This window comes from Acanthopagrus latus, chromosome 5 (genome assembly GCF_904848185.1).
Source record: "Acanthopagrus latus isolate v.2019 chromosome 5, fAcaLat1.1, whole genome shotgun sequence".
Lineage (NCBI taxonomy): Eukaryota > Metazoa > Chordata > Actinopteri > Spariformes > Sparidae > Acanthopagrus > Acanthopagrus latus.
The window spans coordinates 20,256,927-20,274,623 of NC_051043.1; the positions used below are offsets into that span (position 1 = coordinate 20,256,927).

The following is a 17,697-nucleotide window of genomic DNA, read 5'->3' on the forward strand; positions in this document are numbered from 1 at the left end:
CACACAATGGACCTTTAATTTGACTTTCTTTTTGTTAATATTGACCAGTGGGCTTCATTTCTTTGTTTTTAATCTGGTGGGTTTTATGAGCCAAAGAGGCCCATCATAGATGAAGAGATGTCGAGTGATGAAACAGATTGTCGGCAGGTTTGGGTTTGGTCACGACTCTCACGTGTGAAGCAGGAAAGAGTCATTGATAAAACACACACACACACACACACACACACACACACACACACTCTCACAATAAGCTTTTCTATTTAAAAAAAAACCTGTCAGTTTGTGAGAGCAACCTACGCGATAGTTTTGTATTTCCATAAGCCTTTGAGGACACGTTACATCATCTGAGGCCGGTAATGAAATTCTCAGTTCGCCTTTTACTCCATTGCTCCCCCTCCAGCGAGGTCAGAGGTCAGGGTCGGACACACTCACAGCTCAGAGCCGGCGCTGCTGCGGTGAAGAGCCTCAGCGGGGTGAATACAACAGGGAACTGGCCTCTGGACATCCAGATGGAGGACGGCCTCGCTCACCATGAAGCCATCCGGCCGCCCTGCTGGTGTTTTCCGGACCTGTTCACTCCTACATACTGAGCTGCCGTTGCTGTCAGCTCAGTAGTGGGAGGTGACTGCTTAACCTCACAGGCAAAAAGGCCAACTGTGCTTTAAAGTAGCCGTGCTGCAAACTTTTACTGAAGAGTAACTGAACACCGGGCTCAACTGCAGTTTCTCTCTGCCCTCTCTGGTTGACAGACCAAGAGGTGAGAAACCATCACACATTGATATCAGAGGTTATAAATCACCAGGTCTGTGTCCACCTTTAAATCCCAACTGAAAACCTCTTTCATCCTAGGGCGTGCTCTTAACTGCTGTGCTTTCTTAAAGTGTATTTTGTTTTGTGTGTTTTTCAACATCTAAATGTACCTGTCTTCAATACCCCCCGTGTATTTTTAATGCCTGTGAGGCACCTTGTAACTCTGGTGCCAAATAATAATAATAATAATAATAATAATAATAATAATAATAATAATAATAATAATAATAATAATAATAATAATAATTATTATTATTATTATTATTATTATTATTATTATTATTATTATTATTATTATTATTATAATAAATGTTCATCATCATAAACACAGAACATAAGACAAGGAATGCAATAATCAAGGTCCTGCCGAGGTACATTTACTGGAATGTAAATAGTATGGAACAGTATGTACATCAGAGCACTGATAGTTGACACATTCATTAAAAATAGTAATTCTTTGAAAACAGATGTTATTATGACCCTACTGCCAATATTAGTGGTTAAAGCTCATCAGGAACAATGAATGTTACAAAACATCTAAAAAGGTGCAACCCCAGACCCAACATGGCTCTCGAGCAGAGGTAAACAAGATTAGTGTAGTCTGAAAAAGGCCATTACGTGGCATCAGCCGACTTTAAGCACAGCCCGTTTTATTGGTGCTCTTTCTGGAACTCTTTCATAAAGGCAGCGAGGGCTTCGGTCTCCTCCACGGTTATAGAGTTGTACAGAGAGACGCGAATTCCTCCAACTGACCTGCAGAGGGAGACAAACAGGGTCATTCCAAGATAAGTGATCCATCATGCATCCTGTATTCTCTCTTGAAATACAGTGATTAAATTAACAGGTGAAACAGCAGTGCGCGTGTTTTTGACAGACCTGTGTCCTTTTAGCGCCATCATTCCACGTTTGGACGCGCCTTCCACAAACTTCTTCTCCAGGGCCTCGTCACCCTCTTTCTTCCCCACGCGAAAGGTTACGTTCATGCGGCTCCGGCAAGCCGTATCTACAGGACACCTGGGACGGGGAGGGACAGCAAGTAAGTACTGCAGTTCTAATTAAGATATTTCACTTCATCACATCGATAAAATGACAGTTTCCCAAGAAAATTCAAAAACGATTCAAGAGGACAGTGGCTAACAGAGCGTTTAAGTTCTACGAGTGTTTGACGTAAGTGACCTTTGGTTTGCTCAAGTAGCTTAAACTCAATTTTCTTGAGGCTGTTATCATTTTTCCCCTCAAGCTTTATCATGAAAAAGAGTTAATACTTTGCAGGCACACTGCTGGAGCCAGCACCTGGTCCATAAGTCAGTATTTCATCACACATCGATTTTTCATATCGGGTGTGTTTTCATAGTTTTAAGTGGTTTGAAAAGGAGTGTGTGTGTGTGTGTGTGTGTGTAACTAACTAACCAACCTAGACTGCCAACGTTACCGCAGCTCAGATCACAGTTTCATTGAAATTCCTGGATTAAGTTGGCTTGACTTGCTGCAGTATCAGTACATGAGACAAAGGATATCAAGTAACTTTATTTAAATACAGTAAGCACTATTGTTGCCATGTTTATCTTGACTGTAGCTAAAAAGAAACCATTTCCCTTTAAGCCAGATATGCTGACGGTAAAGATGTCCTGATATACCCATATTGATGATAAATCAAATTAAATATTGATACTGTGTTGATTGACATGCGATTATGTTGTGTAAATCATCCAGCTCTTCTCAAATAATGCCCGTTTCTATACGTTCTCATTGGAGTTCGGCATCTTAACGCTGGTTGCCACCACCCATAAAACAAAAGATTCATTAAGAGTTCACTTTTGTACAGTTACTGTTACAGGCTCTCCTCACATCCTAACAATAGTATTTTTAGTGTAATCGATTTGCCAAAACAATAACAAAACACATACAGATGAATCTGACTGATACCAAATGATGCTAATGTTTTTATTTCAAGTTTTACTTCAAAAGCAGTTGACGTCAAAGTATTGTGTACTTATGTCTTGTTACTGTCTATGTATGTACTCTAATAATGTTTGTGGGATGAATAAATTAAATTTGGAAACTTCAATTTCACTCTGCGACCCGTCAGCACAGTTAAACCATCACTCAGAGATGCTGTACTTCCCTACTTTTACCATGCGTCGTCAACATTTTGTGAGACTTACACATAGAAGTCGCCGGAAGCGTTGATGACGTCATAAATCATCGAGGACTTCTGCTTGCTGAGCGCCTCCATGGCAGCGCAGCCGCCGTTGTTTTTAGTCCACTCCAGCACCAGACCCATGATGTAGATGCTGAACAACACACAAGCAATGTAGTGAAGATGACCGTCACTGCTGCTTGTGTTTATCACCATTCAATCCTTACAGAATTGTGGAAACATTTATAAATATCCTCAAAAGGAAAAGTTACATATTATGTGAGATAAGCTTTTCATGCATTCTTAGAATTATATCAAAAAAAAAAAATAAAATTTAAAAAAAATCATACCACTATTATGTCATTATATACTTAGCCTAGTTTAGCTCACTGTAGAGCATCTTAAGCTAGCCTGGCTCTGCTGAATGGTTAATTCTCACTATATTTAACCTGTTTAACCTTGTCTGTTTAATCCTTCTTTTAAGCAAGAAAAAAAACAAGGGAAAACAATAAATTGTGGATTGACATGGGATAATCTTGACAAAGACGTTAAGTGGTCCCATGTGCTGTTGTTCACTTTTTGTTTGGCTTCACAAACAACACAGATATTAATTAGTGCACTTTAAAAAGGTCCTTCTGTGATATGTAAATTATTCATCTATTTTTTATCAACATCTTCTCATTCAACTCTTATATAAGAGCACTTCCCAGAAATGCTGAAATATTCCTTTAAATCACATCAGGTGAAAATTCAAAGTACTTCGAGGAGACGCAGCATGTTTGTCTTTTCATGTTTTTCTCTAAGACTGATAATCCTCAGTCTGAAAGAAAACAGGGGCTTCTCATGTTAGAAACAGGTCAGTGTGTACCTGAAGCACGGCGGCGTGTTGTAGAGCGAGTTCATCTCAGCCTGCACCTTGTAGTCCAGGACGATTGGACACTCTTTCAGAGCGTGGCCTAACAAGTCCTCTCGCACGATGACCACAGTTACTCCTGCGCAGCCGATATTCTTCTGGGCCCCGCCAAAGATCACCCCAAACTATGCAATGCAAAAAAAAAAAACAAAAAAAAAAAACACATTAAACACATTAATAATAAAATTAAGATGAAGGGTCAAACGTATATGAATCCTCTTATTCTTTTATTGTAAGAGCTGAATATCTAACGCAGTGACGTCATAATTTTTTGTCCTCACCTTTGACACGTCCACAGGCCGAGACATGAAGTTGGAGGACATGTCGCATACGAGGATCGTCCCATTTGTTTCAGGCGTGAAGTTGTATTCAACGCCGTTGACTGTCTCGTTGGCGCAGTAGTACACATAGGAGGCTGAGGGGTTCAGGGTCCAGCTGCTGGGGTCGGGAATTTCTGGAGGGGACAACGACAGAACAGTTAAAACAAGACTTGATGACTGAAGGACTTGATGAAGATGAAGGTCTTCAAAATAAAGGTGGGGAAGGCAGTTCTGGAGTATTGTAATTAATTGTCAAGTCTCATTCTGAGGTCATGAAATACAGAAGCTTTGGGTCTGTATTCGGCATGACTTCTCACCCAGAACATCGAGATTCGTCCTCTAAAACAAACTTCTTGTACCAATTCTTTTTAAAAAGAGGAGGGCTGAGAAAAATCTCTCCTCTTTTTGGATCTGCTTTTGTTTCTTCTGTTTTGTATCAGTGAGTGAGATGTCCTAAATGACTTTTCCAAACTAAATGCAAGTTTAAACGGAGAGACTTGTCTTTCCGGATGATGGCCGACTGCGAAGTTCCTCAGTACAAACCAGTGTGTCTGAGATGAGAGGGAGCAACATGTTTGGAGTTCATCTAACAGAGATCCAACTAAATGCAAGTCCAAAGCATTGATAAAAACTGCCTCAACATATTAGGATGCACCAGAAACCTAGTGAACCCTGATCGGACACAACCATGTGGAAAACTCATGCCCACATTCCAGAGTCTTTCACTGGCGGCCGGCTCTATTGTTCATTACGCAACAGGCTGGACGGGCAGCCGGACTCTGCTGAGAGACTGTTCTAATGCAGCGTGAATGTTAATGACCAACCAGTGAGAGCTGAAGTCCAAGAAGTGAGTTGAGTTACCAAACCTACATTCTGGGACCGTCCTGTCCGTGCTCAATGACTTACTCGTGTAAGCGTCCAGTTTCGGGTGGACGATGTTAACTTTGCCGTACTTCTCCGCCTCCTTTGCGGCTTTTGATGACCACGTGCCGGTCACCAGGTAATCGGCGCACTTGTCCTCTTTGAGGCCGATCAGGTTGAGGGGAACGCCGCTGAACTGTCCGGACCCGCCGCCCTGCAGAAACATCACTTTGTAGTTGTCTGGGATATTCCTGCAAAGGCAGCGGACACACTGATGTTACCTTCTTACACATCCAACAAAGATACAGCTTGCAAAAATATCCACAACACCAACAGTAAATCACATCTATTGATCCACCGGTGTGGATGAAATGTTATAACTTTCAGGTTCATCTTCTCTTAAACTGTGACCTGATATTTTGTGTTGGACCTGAAGGTGGAGTCCGAATGTTGGAATATTAGAATATCGTCTCTCCATAGTTCGACTTTATTACATTCAATACAAACATTCACAAATGTTAGTATGGAACCGGGATTTCTGCGACCAGTTAAAATGCAGATTACACTTGAAAACAGTGGCCGTTTCTTTGAGAATGCCTTGGAAAATGCAGCCGATCGCCATCGGTGTAAGAATGAATGTATGAATAACTGTAAGTCACTTTGGGCAAATGCATCTGCTAAGTGCCGTAAATGTTCAGCTGATGAGCGATGCATTAATGACTGTGGAGAAAGTAACCCATGTGTATAATGGATCGTTTGAGCCAACTTTGCAGAATAATATGACTTATAACATCATCGCCACATTGTGCTGCAGCCATGATGTTTCTTTGTTTTAGACAAGAGGAAGTGATGCGTGACGACTTACCACAACTCCCGCAGGAGACTCTCCGATTTGTTCAGGATTTTGTTGAAGTCTGCTGATCGGTGACTCATCTCTGGTGTGGACAGAACCAAAAAAAAGAGTTCAATTTATTCTCACACACGGACATTTTAATTAGATTTTGACAATATTTGGCTCAATTCACACATGTACTATAAGGGCATTCAATACAGTCAACGACAACCAATGAAAGCGCGTTAGGAAACGAGCCTGATCGTTTAATGAGACAGAATATAAATCAACATACATAATGTTTATTTCTACACCACTGAAGTCAACGGAATGTGAGCTGGAGACGATGCACATGTAACGTGATATTCAAGGAAAACCAGTTGGTCGCTCTACTCACCGAGAACACTGATGCCGGTGCCGCTGTAGTTCAGGAGCTCCTGCTGTGCCTGAAGCAGCACCTGAAAACATGCAGATAACTTGAGACCTCAAACAGCAACGGAGACTCAGGATGTGTTTTGTCATGCTGTTCCCTGCATCTTTAACCTGTTGTGTTCAGAAACATTCTAAGTCACCAAATTCAAGGCCTTTTCCATGACTTTCCAGGCCCAATTCCCCCAAATGAATGGACACAGCGCGGTTTGAGACACGGATAGAGGCTACTTCCTGGTTAAAACACTCATTTTTTCTGCGAGCTGTTACAGAAGAGAACTGACAACAATTACAAGAAAATCAAAACAAAAAAAAAAATGTGTACAAAATGTACAAATTCAAGCACTTTTACTGAGCCAAGTCTATATTTCTTCCCCTTCTCAAACTTTGCAATCTTTTGAGGATTTCAAGGACAAATGTCCTTTTTCAGGGTTTAGCGATGACCACTGTGGCTCACCCCTTGTACATGAAGCCAAGTGACAACTTTCTATCAATGGCACACAAAACAATCCAAATTAAAGTCATGTCCTTTTTAAAACTGCATTTAGTTTATACTCATTTATGTCTTATGTCATTTTCGATTTTGGCAGTTTCGGCCCCTCCATACTACAAAAACCTCCTTTGTGAGTGTTTTATGTAGAGGGCCAGAACACAAACAAGCAGAGAGCTGAGTGTGTTTTGAATTTAGCAGAGGTCTAATAAACTGAGCCTGCTCTCTTTAAAACACAGGCAGCTGATGTGTGTAAAACTTGGTAAGCCAGAGTTGTGATTTATTGGCGAGGTGTTTTTTTCTGCCACCTAGTGTCCTGCTGCTGCTGCTGCTGCTGCTGCTGCCATGGAGGCACAAAGGAGCAGGTTTTTCCACATGAATGAATGAAGGCTGATGCAACTCAGCGCTGTGTTTTCAGCCTGCTGGTGGAGCTGCGGACGAATGGCAAGCCGCCAGTAGCAGCAGTGAAAAAAAAAAGATTCAACAAGGCTGGTTACGAGAGGGATGATAATGACATGCAGAGTTTTCAATGTAAAGTCGGTCACACAAAAAAAAAGCACAAGTGTCGAGGTGAGAAAAACACGTCTGCAGCGAGCATCTGCAAACTCAGACCGGAGTGTCAAGAGCTGTTTTCCGAGAGGCTCACACACACACACACACACACACACACACACACACACACACACACACACACACACACACACACACACACACACACACACACACACACACACACAGTCATCTCGTCTTTTTTCCCCACAATCTTTCTCTCTCACATTATGCACTCACGCAAGTCTAAATGAGGAGCCGCACTTACGGATTGGGCGATTTTAGCGGGTCCGGCGCCGAAGTAGATGGTTTGTTTCTGGTCCATGGTGTGAGAAGAGTTGTCGCGTTCAGATGACGGGTGGCCGATTCGCAGATGTGGATGATTTGTCACACGCAGCCTCTCTCTTACTCGACTGAATCTCTCCTCCGACGCTCCTCGGCTGCGGTGCGGGTGGCAGTTATCTTGCAGTGTGTGCCGCGTTCAGGCGCGCCTCGTAAAATTGCAATATGGGGACTCGCTCTGTATAGCTTATGTGTGACAGTGGGATATTTACAACAGTAGTAAACAAGCACAGATGTTTTATTATTGTTGTTGCTGTTGTCGTTTTATTATATTATTGTTTGGCGTGTTTTTCGTCTCAATGTTTCCTTATCCTGGTTCAACCATGTAAAGCACGTTGTGGCTCTGTTTTTAAAAGTGCATGATGAATAAAATGTTAATGTTATATCAGTGATGTAGTCATGAAGGGTCCCGTGCTTCTTGTTTTATTGTGTTTTATTGTACTGTAGTACAATCCGTGTCTTGTATTGGTCTTTCGCTAGTATTTTCGGCATCACCTGAAGGCAACACAAGCATCCCGACCGAGCCAGACTTTCAGCCAGCCATTTCATTGGCCGGTGTCACATGTCTGTTTGGTAAACGGATACCATTGGTCAATATCGATTTAGCTCGAGACTGATTGGTTGTATTGTTACGCCACAGGACAGTGGCCATGCCTCATTTATGCTCTTCATTTTATAATTATTACGACTATCAAATGGACCCTAAAACCCTTCTGTCACTGTATTAAAGTAACTAAAGTAAAAGGCTGACACTCGGTTGAAATGTAATGGAAATGATTAGCCAATAGATTTCCACTGTGCAAAAAAAAACAAAACAAGCATTTTAAGTCATTTGGGAAACGCACAGCTGCACTATAACCTTTAGCTCTTCTTATCGCCAGTAAATCAATGTGTCCTGCAGGCGTTTGGACATTTCTAAATCTGTTCTGCTTCCTATCTTAAAGATAACGTAACGTCTGTATGTTGTGTCTGAAGGAGGACAGGAAGGATCTCTGTGCAAGTAAAGAGGCTCTTAGAGGAGCAGAGAAACCTCATGACAAAATCTAAATCCAGTTAGACCATGATGAGCTGTGCCCAGCACAGCGCTACACAAACAGCCAAAACATAGACACGCTTAATATGATTTACTTCATTTATTCTTATGAATAAACCCTAACCCCTAACCCTACACCCTCATTCCCTCTACTATATATTCATACAAGAAGCCAGGTGTACACAAGCAGTGCCGGCCCAAGCTTTTTGGGGGCCCTAAGCAGAATTTGATTTGGGGTCCCCCTCCCACCACTGCAGAGTCACCTGTGCAATTATTGACACAAATGAATTGACTTATTCATTCATTCATTCATTCATTTATGTCACTTGCTTAATTCATTTAATATGTCAATAAATAAATAAATAATATTCTTGATTGGGGTTCCCCTGGTGGCCAGACTTTGCTCGACAATCTCTTGGATCAATTCTTAATGTATGTTTGTAATCCATCTATAAATTTGTCGTCCTGATCGTCCACATGTGTTGTAGTTCTTCTACGGTGGTGTATTTTGCACACATCTGTTGCATGTCTCGTCCTTTTCTGTTTCCCATCTGCATCAGAAGGGCATAAGGACAGAGGGGGTCGGTCCCTTGAGGCAAACTGTGATCTGTGATAATGGACTGTACAAGTAAAAGTCTCTTGGAAACCAGAAGAAAGGCACATATTTTACTGGAGTGGGACTTTAAACGCTGTGGATGCAGTCACTAACAGTCACAGATGTCACACTTTTTTTTTTTTTTTTTTTTTTTTACACCTCATTGAGAAACAGATAAAAACCAGGACCTCAAACATCTTGACGTCCAGTGAGCTGACTGCAGCAGTTCGGTTAAGGTTGAAAATGTGACAGAGATAATTACATTTCAGCAGCTCGTGTTCGTCACGAGAGGATACTGATTGGTTCGTCTTTTATAAGAGATCACACGGCAGGCTACTCAGTGTGTGAGTGTGTGGGTGTGTGTGAGTGTGTGAGTATTATCCACTGGTGTTCTTAGGACTCTTCATGCCAAGCCACACATTGTGTCACAGTGGATGGATGATATGTGCGTCCCTGCTCTCATCCCCAGAACAAACAATAAATAAACAATGAGTGTACAGTGTCCAAAACGGTCCGGTGTGCCCTTTAGGACCTGGATGAAAGACAGTGCATCTGTGCTTCTCCTTTGGGTGCCTGGCGATCCACCTCCGCTGCTTGAAGGCCTTTCTGAAGTTGTTGCCCATGAAGGCGTAAACCAGCGGGTTGACGGAGGAGTCGGAGTAAGACTGAGAGTGACAGATCAGAACACTTTAGGATGCATTCAGGGCCAGTGAATACTTACCGCAGTTGTTACGACCTCCTTCAGGAGGTGCACTGAAAGAGCGCTGACACAAAAAACTAAGTCAAGTTGCAGTTTAAAAGAAGATTAGTTATTTAAATGAATGAATGACCAAATTCAAGGTAAAAAAAAAAAACCCTAAACAAACAAACTGATGGGCCAGCCAAGACAAGAGAAGGTCAGACCAACCCGACAGGGCCTGAGAGCTGGGGACTGGCCCTCTACACAAACACAAACAAACATAACCTAACTGAAACAAACCACGACTCCAGGCTAACTGACTGCATCTCTGGTTAGAAGCTGGAATGGAGAGAAATCCACAGCCTAGTGCCCAACCCCTGCAAATTACTTCATAATCAGATGCTTTAACCTGCAAAAGGCACGAGGCCAAGTATCAGCCAGTTTTACATCCTGGCCAGCAGAGCAGGAGCATCTAACAACCGTTGCTTCTATTTTTCCTCTTTTTTTTAAAATAGGAAGAAAAGGTAAAAACAGGATCTCATGCCTGTCAAAGCAAAGAACAAAACAAAACAGCACACTGTTTTAATTATTCGGTTTCATTTAATCTTTTCTGTGTCTCCGACTCTCTTCAGCTGAGTGGTCTTACAAGTCGTGGCAAGTCAATTCTTGTTCCTCTGAAATCCAGTTTGCTTTGAGGCACCTAAAAACAGCTTCCTCTGGAGGTCCACCAGATCCTCAAAGAACCATTCAGTGGTTGACCCTGGATCAGAATTCACAAGGATTCAGTCAGTCAGTGAAGGATCCATAAGTGATCTACTGATTGGTCCATCTATGCACCATAACTGGATACTCTACCGATGCTCATAATGGGTAAGAAAACAAGGCGCAATGTCCTGTGGTGAGTAAAGTTGTGTGTTCATTTTAACAAGCTTTGCTTTCTTATGAAGGAGTTCCCCCAAAAGATAAAATCTTTAAAAACCAAGCCAATTTTCAGACTGCAAATAAGTTATTACATTATCACCTTTCACATGTCCTCTGTGGTTTAATACATATCAGAGTTTATCTGTTCACTGCTGGTGGTTAGGGATTTTGGTGGCTCTCACCCTCATTCAGATGTTGATTCAAACCTTTAGTTTGACATTTTATTTCCCTGGTGCCTGGAGGCACTTATTTGTTACACCCAGAATAGGTATTCGTTTATTGATTTATTGTAAAAGTAGCAGACATTGGGAATTTCGCCCCTAGATTTTCCTGTTTTTTTGTTCACATTTGTATGTAGGTTGTAGGTTTAACAAATGGTCTTATATTTTGATCTTAGTATATTTACTTTGCTGCAGCATTCATCTAATTTTTCATCAAACTACATTGCGTATTAACCACGGTATCTTGAGAAAACTATAAAACAGTGTAAGTCTCTCCAACCTGTTGCGTGGAGGGACAGCAATAAGGAATCCATGTGTATCTGTCAATGTAAAGAATAATTGGTTATTGACCTGTTTGGGGAAACTGTTTTGGCCGTATCCACTGTGGCCCACAGGACCTTCGTTTGCTCCAAGCCTGCACACCCAGTATGTGTGGATGTATCTCGTGCCTCTTAAGCCGTTCTCCAATAGAAAAGATGGAGTCAGACGGCAGCATCTTGGACTTTTCTACCAGGTGAGCAAGGAAGACAAGATGTGAGGACGGTAAGCTGGGCTGCAGTTGTCCTTCCTCAGCTGAGGTTGACGCAGCGTTGGGAACAGGAAGAGGCACTGGGGCGGATAAGCTCTCTCTTAGCTGGTCCCGCCTCGGAAACTGACAATTGGACAGCTGGCTCATGTTTTCGGGGAGCGTGGCTCTGGATCTGAAGGACCCACGAGTGTTCGAGGTGCCCTTCTCTGTGTTCTTTAGGACTGAGAGGGAGGCGCGGATGTTACGCGGGTCAATATGTGTGATGTCACGAGGTAGTGATTTCACCTCAGCCAAAGCTTTGTGTAACTCTGAAATCTGAGCAAAGTGACAGCAGGATAGTTTATCAGGTAACAGATAACACCTGGGCTTAAATTCCAAGCAAATATACTGTAATTCATAGCATAAGTAGTCTAAATAAAACCAAAAGGAAAGTACAGAAAGAAAGGCAACATACATGTTTGAGTGCAAAACATTTGCTAAGAGCCGGTTGACGAACATACATGTGGGTTAAAACCAGTAACTTTCCAGATAGCAATACATTTAAAGCCACACTGATTAACATTTTTATATCTGCTGGTGATCAAATGACCTATAATATAGAAGGGATCACTACTAGTGTACAGTCCAGCAGGTCCCCTCACCTCAACAAAGTCTTTTTCCAGCTCATTGTTTATCGTTTTCCAGCTGCAACTTTACTGTTCTGTTAATTCTCATCGTTCAGCCAGGCAGTACTGAAAACTACTAATTATATCTTCCTTTTGGCTTTTAAAAAGCCAAACAACTTACACCTGTTAAAAGTTATAACAGTATAACTGCAAACTGTATTCTGTTTATACACCCATGACTGTAGCTACTGTTAGCTTGTTGGCTCAGTTAGCTGTGCAGCTAGTTGGACTATCGGGTAGTGTTGGTGTTAACACCACTAGCAAAAGAGGTTTTCAGGCCGAGGCCTAGACAGTTAGCATACTAACTGCAGTAGTAAAATGACTTCCAAATAAATAAAACAAGGAAATATCTGTGCAACCTTCCATTGTCCCTTAGCATTCCTTACACAGCCATTTTTAAGAACATTTTCCGCTACCTGAAGCCCATGAGACTCTCTGCTGTCTGACCCTCCGTGCTTATGTTGATTGTCCATGACCACATAAGGTAACTTAAGCAGAGTTCCAGCTTGTTGTTGTAGTGCTGTTAAAACCCTAAAATACAGATTAAAAACAAATGTTTGAAAATGACTATGTCCTTTGCCTGCTGCCTGAACAGACAAATCACCAGAAGAGTGATGACAACAGTGACACAGACTTCATCTGGTTTTGACAACTGAGCTGTCACCACGGCAACCATGACATGCGATTTTATATTACCGGATGTAGCCATTTATTATTTCATATGTACACAGGAATATTGCACAGGTTACAAATATTCAGAGCACACAGTCTATACAAAGTCATTGATCAAGCAAAAGAATCCAACATAAACCTCATGTACTCGTATGTGTCGATACGTTTGGTGCATGTTATTTTTGTGCGCTTGTGTGGTTCAAGGGAGATTTTATTTTACATTCTTTATATTTACACACAGAGATAAATATATACTTATACAAACTAATAAAGCAGTTTCAAGACACTCAAACTCTTCCACTTCTGCATACCGCTGGTACATTACACTGGATGATAGTACACTGGCTGACAGTGTTAATCAGACCCCTGACGTTGACCAAGACGTGTATGTATGTTAGTGGATAGATCCAAACTTGATAACAGAATACGTCCTGTGTCATGCTTCACTTGACTGAAGACATTGTGCGTATATGTGTAAGATGGCAGCCAGTCACTGAAATAATAAAACAACTTTGCTTTTGAGGTCATTCTAAGGTTTGTTTAGACGCAGAGCAAGATTTAAAAAAAAAAAAAAAAAAAGCTGTTGTCAACAACATCTGAACCTAAAATCAATGTGTTGATGGTTTTGACTAACTGTACTAGAGCTTACTCTAAGCAGAAACATAAACGGGCTTCACGAGTGTGCGTGTTTGGGTGTTCTGCAGGAAGAGCAGTGGTAGTAACGCAGACACAACTACATCTCAAGAGATTTCCTCATGTTTCCCGTCAACATTCAGCCTATCAGTCTTTTTGGGTGGGACAGGGGTTTGGGTGGGAGGAGTAGGGGTGCGCTGGGAGGACGGAGGCTCCTTGATGCTCATATGTTGAAGCTTTCTCCACAGCCACATGTGCCCTTGATGTTGGGATTGTTGAAGACAAATTCACTGGACAGCTTTGACTCCACAAAGTCCATCTCAGTTCCCAGAAGTGTGAGCTGAGCCTTCTTCTCTATGAACACCCTGACACCTGCGAGAAAAGTAGAGCTATTACCACTCCCAAGTTCCAAAGTGTGTACAATTTGAAAATGCACTTTAGCAACCTCTAGTGGTACAATAATAAGATACTGCAACACATGGCTATGCACATTATGAAAAGATGAAAAACAGAAAATTTGTATTTATATCTAATCTTTGCTTGTCTTCATATCTCACACATACTTTACTATAAAAAGGAAAGCACAAAAACAATTTGTCACTCACCGTCCTGCACCACTTCCTCATCAGATTTGCTTTTCTCCTTGGTGTAATCCAGTGTGTAAGTAAGTCCATTGCAGCCACGCGTTCTCACTCCAACCTTCAAACCGATCTAGAGAGAGCCAGAAGGACATAAACTTTCAGTCTAATCTATGAATAACTGTAGTTTCAATCATAGTTTCATGTTCCTGCATGACTAAGGAGAGATGGAATGCAGAACTGGGTCCTCAAGACATGTTGTCAGACCAAAAGGTGTTTGTGGTTAATACTTACAAGTCCTGTGACACACAAGTCTTAAAAGGTGAAGTCAGTTATATGTTACAACCTGTTTGCAAAAAAAATAGCTGCTACCTCATTCAATACTGAGATTTAAATCTTCAGCACAGGGAACAGATGAAAAGGCTCTGTGTGAATGCTCTAACTTAGCCTTAGTCCATAAAAACAGATGTGACTTTAGTAAAGGAAGAGGAAAGGTTATGTATAGCTTTATTTCGGCATTCTATTTTTGGTAAACTATCGATCGAAGTTAACTTTACACAACCCAAAGTAGAGAAGCGTAAATTATTGTAATGACAGCAACCCACTGTGTTAAAAATTTGAGACGCAGAGCAACATAGTTTGATAATATGATGTTTTAGTGAATGCAGGACATAATTACTCACATATTCTGGCTTGTCATGTAACAATACCCTGATCTTGTTCACAGCTGATGGAGTCTAAAGAAAAGAACAACAACAGAATATAAAAGGTTAGCACTCACAGCAACAATACACAGTGGACTCAGCTGGAAGTAATGTATTTTGGCAAAACTGTAACAGTTTGAAAAATTCTGAGAAAAATGACAATAAAACAATGCATAATTTGGCGCAGGTTTAAGTTTATTTGGCTGTTTTGATACATTGCACCCCCCACGGTCATACTGTTTAGTTTCAAGTGCTAACAAAATTGCAATCTGCACTCTGAAGCTGCTGCTGTTGCTGAGTGAATGTAGGTTTACAAATGAGGGTTCTCAGTGTTTGGGCTCTCACGTGGAGGCATTTGGGAGACTCAGGTGAACTTCATTAGCCACATGGTGCTAATCCCTTAAAGCCGGTGTGTTCATCTGGATGTGTGCAACTGTGCTGTGATTCCAAATGTACAGTACATCCCAACTGTGTCACAGCCTGTTTCATAACTACATTGTCAACCAAGTGCAATGGGTACTTAGTGAATTGATGGTTTGTGCAGCATGTGTAGTCGACAGTAACACATGGATTTTAAGTTCTTGTCCTTCATCTTAATTTATAAAAGGGTATGATAGCCACACACACAAATTAGATAATTTATATATATATATTATTATAGTACAATGTGAAGGCATAAGATGTTTAAGCATATCTTTGTCCTTGCCGGTAAAGAAAACAGCAGAAGCCTTTATTATCTGCTGTTGACTCTGTGTTGAGCGGTGTCCTACTACATTACTACTTCAGTCTTTATCAGCTCAGACCACCATACACACACATTATCTTTCAGTAGCACTGTTGGTGGAGCTTGTTATGCTCACATTAGTGAATTTTTTATCCCGCCTTTAACTACAAACCACAAACCTGCACTGACAACCAGCTATACCAAGTGCCTACTTATAATTGCTGGGGGTTTTTAATACGCATTTCCTGTTCATCTTCCACTCAGTGTTTGCTGGAATGGTATCTTGCAACTCAGACATTGAAAGGCACTTTATAAACAAATATTTACTTGCTTATTTACAATCCTATTTGAATATCTCATCAACCAGTACTACTTTTAATTTAAGAGACAACATTACAAACAAAGAGACATGGAAATGCAAAAAAACCAAAACACCCAAACAATCAGACCGCTAACTACATTTTCGGATGGATTGAAAAGAGTGACTTGCAACAAATGCCTCAGTGCATCCAAAGCAGCATTCATAAACAGCGTTTCTATAGTTAAGTGGTGCGCCACCACACGCCTCCAAAATCACCACTGGTGGCCAACCCAGGTGATCTGATTATTGTGATGGCCAAATCATTTGAGTTACGCCGTTGTAGCACATGCTCGACAATCCAGTGAACCCGTGTGCTGTGTAGCATGTGATCTACATCATGTTTTCCCTCATTTACGCATAATGTTCCTTAATTAATGACACCCATTTGGATGCAACGGCCGATTCCATTTCTCTTTTTTGAAATTACAAATATCAGAAGAAATTGAGGTCAAAACAGGTTAACGCAGCTTGCTAGTGTGTAAAAGTCGGAGTGAGCGAATAAGCGACCTCTGCTGTATTGATGTCTACTTCTTAAAAAAAACAGTCTATTAGGATTGGAACTTGGATACTCAACGCTAAATCACTAGCTTTAAAATATACATTTACAATTGTCGCACTGCGTGTTGCGGGTCTTCTTAGTTGTGTATAACCTTGTTGAAGACACTATTGTTTCAAAATTGTAGGACAACGTTAGTTAATGCGTCTTGACAGTGTTCTCTGAACAGGACAGTCACTGGCACATTACCAAACTACAGCTTAGCTTAGCATCCTGCCAAGCCGGGGACCAACATTGTTGGCTATAGCAGTTTTTATAACAACATGTCTTGGTTATATAACAACACCAGGGTGAATATCAGTTAAAGTAAGCTAATTTCAACGATGTAATTTTCAATGTGACAGGAATTTTTCGCTTAAGAACATAGCGAACTGTACTGCGTGTGACGTTCAAGTCCCAGGTTTGCTAACGTTAGCTTAGCTAACTTTGGATCACGTAACATTACAAGCACAAAACGGTCGCCGGTGTTTCGATCACACTTTTCGAACGGACGTGTAGAGAACGGACAGAAAAGTGTTGCACATGAGTTTGTTAACACAGTTTACAACTTACCAGTGTTAATGCGGCTCTTGTGGGCAATATCTTTCTTTTGCTGACCGCTCGGACGGTCGCTCGCACCATGGAGGCAGACATGTTGCTACAGTTAAAATCAAAACATTAAACTGCGCAAGCCTGTTGGAAAAAATGGCAACCGCCTCCTGAAATGCAGACCGTTTAATGATTGGCCAATACCATGACGGATGGGCGCGGCAGCCAATGAAATTCCGAAGAAGAATCAACTAAGCTTCTGCGTCCGCCTCTGTTTTGTAACATGTAATATTATAGAACTACTGTAAAAATGTTACGTAAACACTACTCAAAGATGGTTAGGGATATTGGGATATTTAAGAGTTTTGATTTGTATGTTCATTCTGTGACATATCTTGGTTTAACTGATGGACTCGAGTCCAGTTACAGGCTCTGTTAGTTTTAAGTCGAATCGTGGAGAGACATTTACCCTGGAGACTGACTGAATTGGGAACCATCAATAAATTATCCTATTGATTGTTTGATTTACACAAGATTCTTCTTCATGATGATATAGGTGGGATGATGATAAAACAATAAAAAATACTAATTTAGCACTTATTTTGATTGCTA

General features: G+C 41.2%; 3 protein-coding genes across 3 annotated transcripts; all 3 read right to left on the minus strand.

The window, feature by feature from the left end:
- Positions 1 to 1,165: 1,165 nt before the first annotated feature.
- On the minus strand, positions 1,166 to 7,818 carry psat1 (phosphoserine aminotransferase 1). Its single transcript, XM_037096887.1, has 9 exons — positions 7,613 to 7,818; positions 6,274 to 6,334; positions 5,910 to 5,979; positions 5,090 to 5,295; positions 4,145 to 4,317; positions 3,819 to 3,988; positions 2,976 to 3,104; positions 1,687 to 1,824; positions 1,166 to 1,563 (listed from the first exon to the last, which is right to left on the minus strand). The coding sequence occupies exons 1-9, from the start codon at positions 7,667 to 7,669 to the stop codon at positions 1,461 to 1,463; spliced, it is 1,107 nt and encodes a 368-aa protein (XP_036952782.1). The 5' UTR covers positions 7,670 to 7,818; the 3' UTR covers positions 1,166 to 1,460.
- Positions 7,819 to 10,570: 2,752 nt separating this feature from the next.
- Positions 10,571 to 12,954, minus strand: LOC119020119. Its single transcript, XM_037099245.1, has 3 exons — positions 12,746 to 12,954; positions 11,487 to 11,979; positions 10,571 to 10,753 (listed from the first exon to the last, which is right to left on the minus strand). Exons 1-3 carry the CDS (start codon positions 12,800 to 12,802, stop codon positions 10,653 to 10,655), a joined length of 651 nt encoding a protein of 216 aa, XP_036955140.1. The 5' UTR covers positions 12,803 to 12,954; the 3' UTR covers positions 10,571 to 10,652.
- Positions 12,955 to 13,265: 311 nt separating this feature from the next.
- On the minus strand, positions 13,266 to 17,260 carry isca1 (iron-sulfur cluster assembly 1). Its single transcript, XM_037099246.1, has 4 exons — positions 17,110 to 17,260; positions 14,896 to 14,949; positions 14,240 to 14,345; positions 13,266 to 14,006 (listed from the first exon to the last, which is right to left on the minus strand). The coding sequence occupies exons 1-4, from the start codon at positions 17,188 to 17,190 to the stop codon at positions 13,858 to 13,860; spliced, it is 390 nt and encodes a 129-aa protein (XP_036955141.1). The 5' UTR covers positions 17,191 to 17,260; the 3' UTR covers positions 13,266 to 13,857.
- Between the last annotated feature and the right edge of the window lie 437 nt (positions 17,261 to 17,697).

What these genes read in the sequence shown, in the direction of transcription:
- LOC119020119 (XM_037099245.1), bottom strand. Translation starts at nt 12,802, where the DNA reads ATGGACAATCAACATAAGCACGGAGGGTCAGACAGCAGAGAGTCTCAT. An exon ending in GAGAGTCTCATGGGCTTCAG is followed by an intron (nt 11,980 to 12,745) that starts GTAGCGGAAAAT and finishes CACTTTGCTCAG; the next exon opens with ATTTCAGAGTTACACAAAGC. An exon ending in AAAACAGTTTCCCCAAACAG is followed by an intron (nt 10,754 to 11,486) that starts GTCAATAACCAA and finishes ATTCTGATCCAG; the next exon opens with GGTCAACCACTGAATGGTTC.
- isca1 (XM_037099246.1), bottom strand. Translation starts at nt 17,190, where the DNA reads ATGTCTGCCTCCATGGTGCGAGCGACCGTCCGAGCGGTCAGCAAAAGA. An exon ending in CAAGAGCCGCATTAACACTG is followed by an intron (nt 14,950 to 17,109) that starts GTAAGTTGTAAA and finishes TCTTTTCTTTAG; the next exon opens with ACTCCATCAGCTGTGAACAA. An exon ending in TGAGGAAGTGGTGCAGGACG is followed by an intron (nt 14,007 to 14,239) that starts GTGAGTGACAAA and finishes CTTTTCTCGCAG; the next exon opens with GTGTCAGGGTGTTCATAGAG.
- psat1 (XM_037096887.1), bottom strand. Translation starts at nt 7,669, where the DNA reads ATGGACCAGAAACAAACCATCTACTTCGGCGCCGGACCCGCTAAAATC. An exon ending in CCGCTAAAATCGCCCAATCC is followed by an intron (nt 6,335 to 7,612) that starts GTAAGTGCGGCT and finishes GCATGTTTTCAG; the next exon opens with GTGCTGCTTCAGGCACAGCA. An exon ending in AACACGCCGCCGTGCTTCAG is followed by an intron (nt 3,105 to 3,818) that starts GTACACACTGAC and finishes TGTGTTGTTCAG; the next exon opens with CATCTACATCATGGGTCTGG.